This window comes from Conger conger, chromosome 16 (assembly GCF_963514075.1).
Source record: "Conger conger chromosome 16, fConCon1.1, whole genome shotgun sequence".
Classification (NCBI taxonomy): domain Eukaryota; kingdom Metazoa; phylum Chordata; class Actinopteri; order Anguilliformes; family Congridae; genus Conger; species Conger conger.
In genome coordinates, this window is record NC_083775.1 from 4,673,859 (window position 1) to 4,677,941 (window position 4,083).

Here is a 4,083-nt window from a genome sequence, read left to right on the forward strand (position 1 = left end):
CAGATTGGTCTCTGAGCTGAGCCAATGACTGGAGACTCGAGCCTGTTTTAACTGGAGCTCAGAAGCTCAACAGCGGGCGTACCCCCCAGCAGTTGCCGACATTGGAAAGAACAGTTTGTGAGAAGGCAAAGCAGAGGATGAAGTGGAGAAAAAAAAGAAAGACTAAAAGGCACTTTGCTTTGGAAGGGCTGGAACATTCCGCAGTCTGTGTGACCACTCCATAACTTAAAATATTTAAAAGCATATTTCTATGAGGTGATATACTAGATTTCTGTGTCAGACAGTGCTCACTGGACTGCCACCTGACTGAAAATACCCGCACTTCCTTATTCTCTTTTCCCTGGGCCATTGCTTTCCGCTCCAGCCATGACAAAGGACCGCATTGTGGCCCTTAAGTGCCATGTGAGCCGTAGATGCTCAAAGACGTGGCTGAGAGGCTGCGTGACTGTCGAGAACACGCGCCTCTTGTTTGTTACCTCCGGAGATTCCTCCCGGCCTCTGAAAAAGGGCCATTTCTGTTACTGTTACCCGAGACGCCATCGTTCATTTTGATTAGCGTTGCGGCTAATGCTAGCACTCTAGCAGACTCTGCTAAAAAAAGAAAACGCCTCTGCTGTAGCCCGGCTGTGAGCAAATCTCCGGTCTCGTGACAGAGGAGGGACAGCCACTCCTACAGGTGAAACCTCTGTCATGTGACGGGGGGGAGAGAGACAGCCACTCCTACAGGTGAAACCTCTGTCATGTGACGGGGGAGAGAGAGACAGCCACTCCTACAGGTGAAACCTCTGTCATGTGACGGGGGGAGAGACAGCCACTCCTACTGGTGAAACCTCTGTCATGTGACGGGGGAGAGACAGCCACTCCTACAGGTGAAACCTCTGTCATGTGACGGGGGAGAGAGAGACAGCCACTCCTACTGGTGAAACCTCTGTCATGTGACGGGGGAGAGACAGCCACTCCTACAGGTGAAACCTCTGTCATGTGACGGGGGAGAGACAGCCACTCCTACAGGTGAAACCTCTGTCATGTGAAGGGGGGAGAAACGGATGGGAGGAGGCGGGTTTGAACGGGAGAATTCCTGTGGTCTTCGTGACACTGCTGACGGGGTGGGAATGTGAGCCCGGAATGTGTGACTCCTGGCGGGGATCAGATTGCCGTGTCCCTATCGCTGTGCTGCGGAACATTCTGGAACAGGGCTGACTGCCCGGACCGGACCGTCGGCATTCCGGAGTGGGCCGGGAAGCTCGACGAGCCGAAATAATTCCCGACCCGCCCAAGGAGAGCGATCTTATGAGTCACAGCGTAATTAATTTGTGATGGTTATGTTGATGATGCGCAAGGCCATTCAATGGTGCCGCGCATTTCAGTGTTAGTCCTGAGGACAGCCTCTGGCTGGAAGCTTGATTTGATTGATGATTTGTTATTTAACTTTTATCCGAAGTGACTTACAGTTGACAATCCCCCCTGGAGCAATGTGGGGTTAAGGGCCCGAGAGCCGCGCAAATCTTATTGTGGCTACACTGTGGATTGAACCGCCAACCTTCCGGGTCCCAGACATTTACCGTAGCCACTAGGCTTCAGGCTGTCCCCTTAGAAAGCTGTGGCATTCCCTGATAACCATGACTGAGTCTAACATTGGATACTGAGGGTCCTGGAAAAGGTGGTGGGGTGTGTGTGTATTTGCATGTCTGTGTGTATGTGTCAGAGAGAGTGAGAGAGTGTGTTTATCTCTGTGTGTTTGTATATTTGCACGTGTGTTTGTGTATCTGTCTGTACACCTGTTTATGTGCTGATGTGTCCAGGTCTGTCTCTGTGAATGACTGTGTGTTGCTTACACTGGTGTAATCACATACTCAGACACACTGGCATTGTGGAGACGCCGAAGACTCAGTACAGCTTTGGGGATATCGGTCACAGCTGAGTCCATGGCTGAGTACTTGGGCTTGTACTGAAAGGGTGTATTCTCTGTTTTATTTTCAAAAACAGCAACAACAAAATCAGGTTCTCTGTTTTATTTTCAAAAACAGCAACAACAAAATCAGGTCCTCTTTCTGCCCCTGAAACTGGAGACGCCCTCAGGTCACCCAGCATCATGATTCACCACAGATTGTCTGCTGTCTGGTGCTGTATTTCTGCTCTGAATAAACCTGCCCAAATTGTGTTACAAGCCTAAAAACCCACAAACCGATTGCACCCACGTCTCCTTTCATCTCCGCACAAGCGCTGACGTAGGTCTTCCCAGGAGTGCATAATACCACACGCTTTCAGAAGATGTGTGTGTGAGATTGAGTGTGTGTGTGTGTGTGTGTGTGTGTGTGTGTGTGTGTGTGTGTGAGATTGAGTGAGTGAGTGAGTGTGAGTGTGTGTGTGTGTATGTATGTGTGTATGTATGAGTGTGTGTGTGTGTGTGTGTGTGAGATTGAATGTGTGTGTATGTGTGTGTGTGTGTGAGATTGAGTGTGTGTGTATGTGTGTGTGTGCGATTGAGTGTGTGTGTGTGTGTGTGTGTGAGAGAGAGAGTGAGTGAGTGTGTGTGTGTATGTGTGTGAGAGAGAGAGAGAGAGAGAGAGAGAGAGAGTGTGTGTGTGTACGTATGTGTGTATGTATGAGTGTGTGCGTGTGTGTGTGTGTGTGTGTGTATGCTTTTGTCCTGCTCAGCTGGTGATGTTGATACTGGAGCTATTCATTTCAACATAATACAGCCAGAAGAGCGTATCTGAACCAAGAATCTAAAATTAGACATGCAAAGGATCCTCTTCTTTTGTGTGTGTCTGGTGTGATTTGTCATTGAGGATATTTTGCTCTTTTTGAAGTTCAGTGGCCATTCCCCAAAGCTGATACTGAATCGCGTGCTGAATGAGTCAGCGTTTTCCAGCAAATCTGATTTTCCCCTGAGGTTCTGTTCCTGCTTTGCTAATTAAGTTTGTAAAATGAGGGTAAAGTAATTAAGGAGGTTTCGGGTTGTTCCGAACCTTTTTAAGTTTCCAAAGACATAACTGACATTGGGACCCTCTTATCGTGAGGACAGAGCAATGCTCCTCCACAAGTGAAAATGTGTCCCTGCTTTACCAACCCATGTAGCGGGAGAAATCTATCACCTTCACTTTGTATTTCATTTTGTCTTATTTTCTGATTGATGAATGAAGGATATAAATTAAGCTATCGTGTCTCTGTAAAATTGTATCCGCAAGACTTGGTTGTTCCACTGAACTCCGAAAGAGCAGCCCGCTCTGCCAAGGAAACAAGAAACAAGACTTTTTGACTGAAATGAACTGATGCACAATATTGAAAAGTTGCAGGAAGTTGTATTGCATGTGTGGACGTGTCCCACAGAAGGTTCTGAGTTGAGTGTTCACTGGACGGATTTGGTTGAGATGGTCAGTGGGTAGACTGTGAGAATCCGGGGTGGGTTCTTTACCCTGCCTGGCAAAATCACACACCCAAAGACACCTGGTGAAATTAAGCTCGATTCACTGTCCCAGCTATAGATCTCATATTTATCTACTGTATGTGTCCTTTCTATATGGTCTATTCTAACATAAAAATATGTTTTAGTATGATTATGTACCAAGTATTTCAGGTATACTTTAAGCACTTGAGTTTAACTCTATTGTGGAAATATCACTGTATTTATGATCTTTAAACTAAATAAATAATATTACTATTGAATCAGTGCTGTGCTGTTGATTTCATGAATGTGACCTGATTTGGATGTAAATGCCCTCAAAATGATTGGCATTTCAACCATATTTTCGTTGTTTCATTTCCACACCAATGTGCTGGAGCACAGAACCAAAAGAACAGGAATTGTGCCACTGTCCAATTACATACGGACGGCAAGTAAAGGGAGACATTTTTTATTTTATCAAAAACTGTTGTATGAAAGAGTTACTGATTGTGAAACTACAATAGTTTTGGTCTTGTGACTACAGCCCTGTCTTCTTTATAACAGAGTATGTACTTATATAATATTTGGAATGCCATTTGACTGCAGACAGAAAGCTTAGGGCCTCTAGTTCCTGCTTTGGCTCGCCAACAATATTATCACGTTTTCTGCTGCAATTGTCTGGTTCTGGCTTTCCG

At 46.1% G+C, this 4,083-nt stretch overlaps 1 protein-coding gene across 1 annotated transcript in view; it reads left to right on the forward strand.

Annotated features, from left to right (window-relative positions):
• Positions 1-3,669, forward strand: part of LOC133114961 (ral guanine nucleotide dissociation stimulator-like 1) — a 22,955-nt gene extending 19,286 nt beyond the window's left edge. The window contains exon 17 of the mRNA XM_061224661.1: positions 1-3,669. This exon is cut by the window's left edge and continues 253 nt beyond it. Within this exon, the coding sequence (XP_061080645.1) occupies positions 1-28 (28 nt within the window). The 3' untranslated portion in view covers positions 29-3,669.
• Positions 3,670-4,083: the final 414 nt, after the last annotated feature.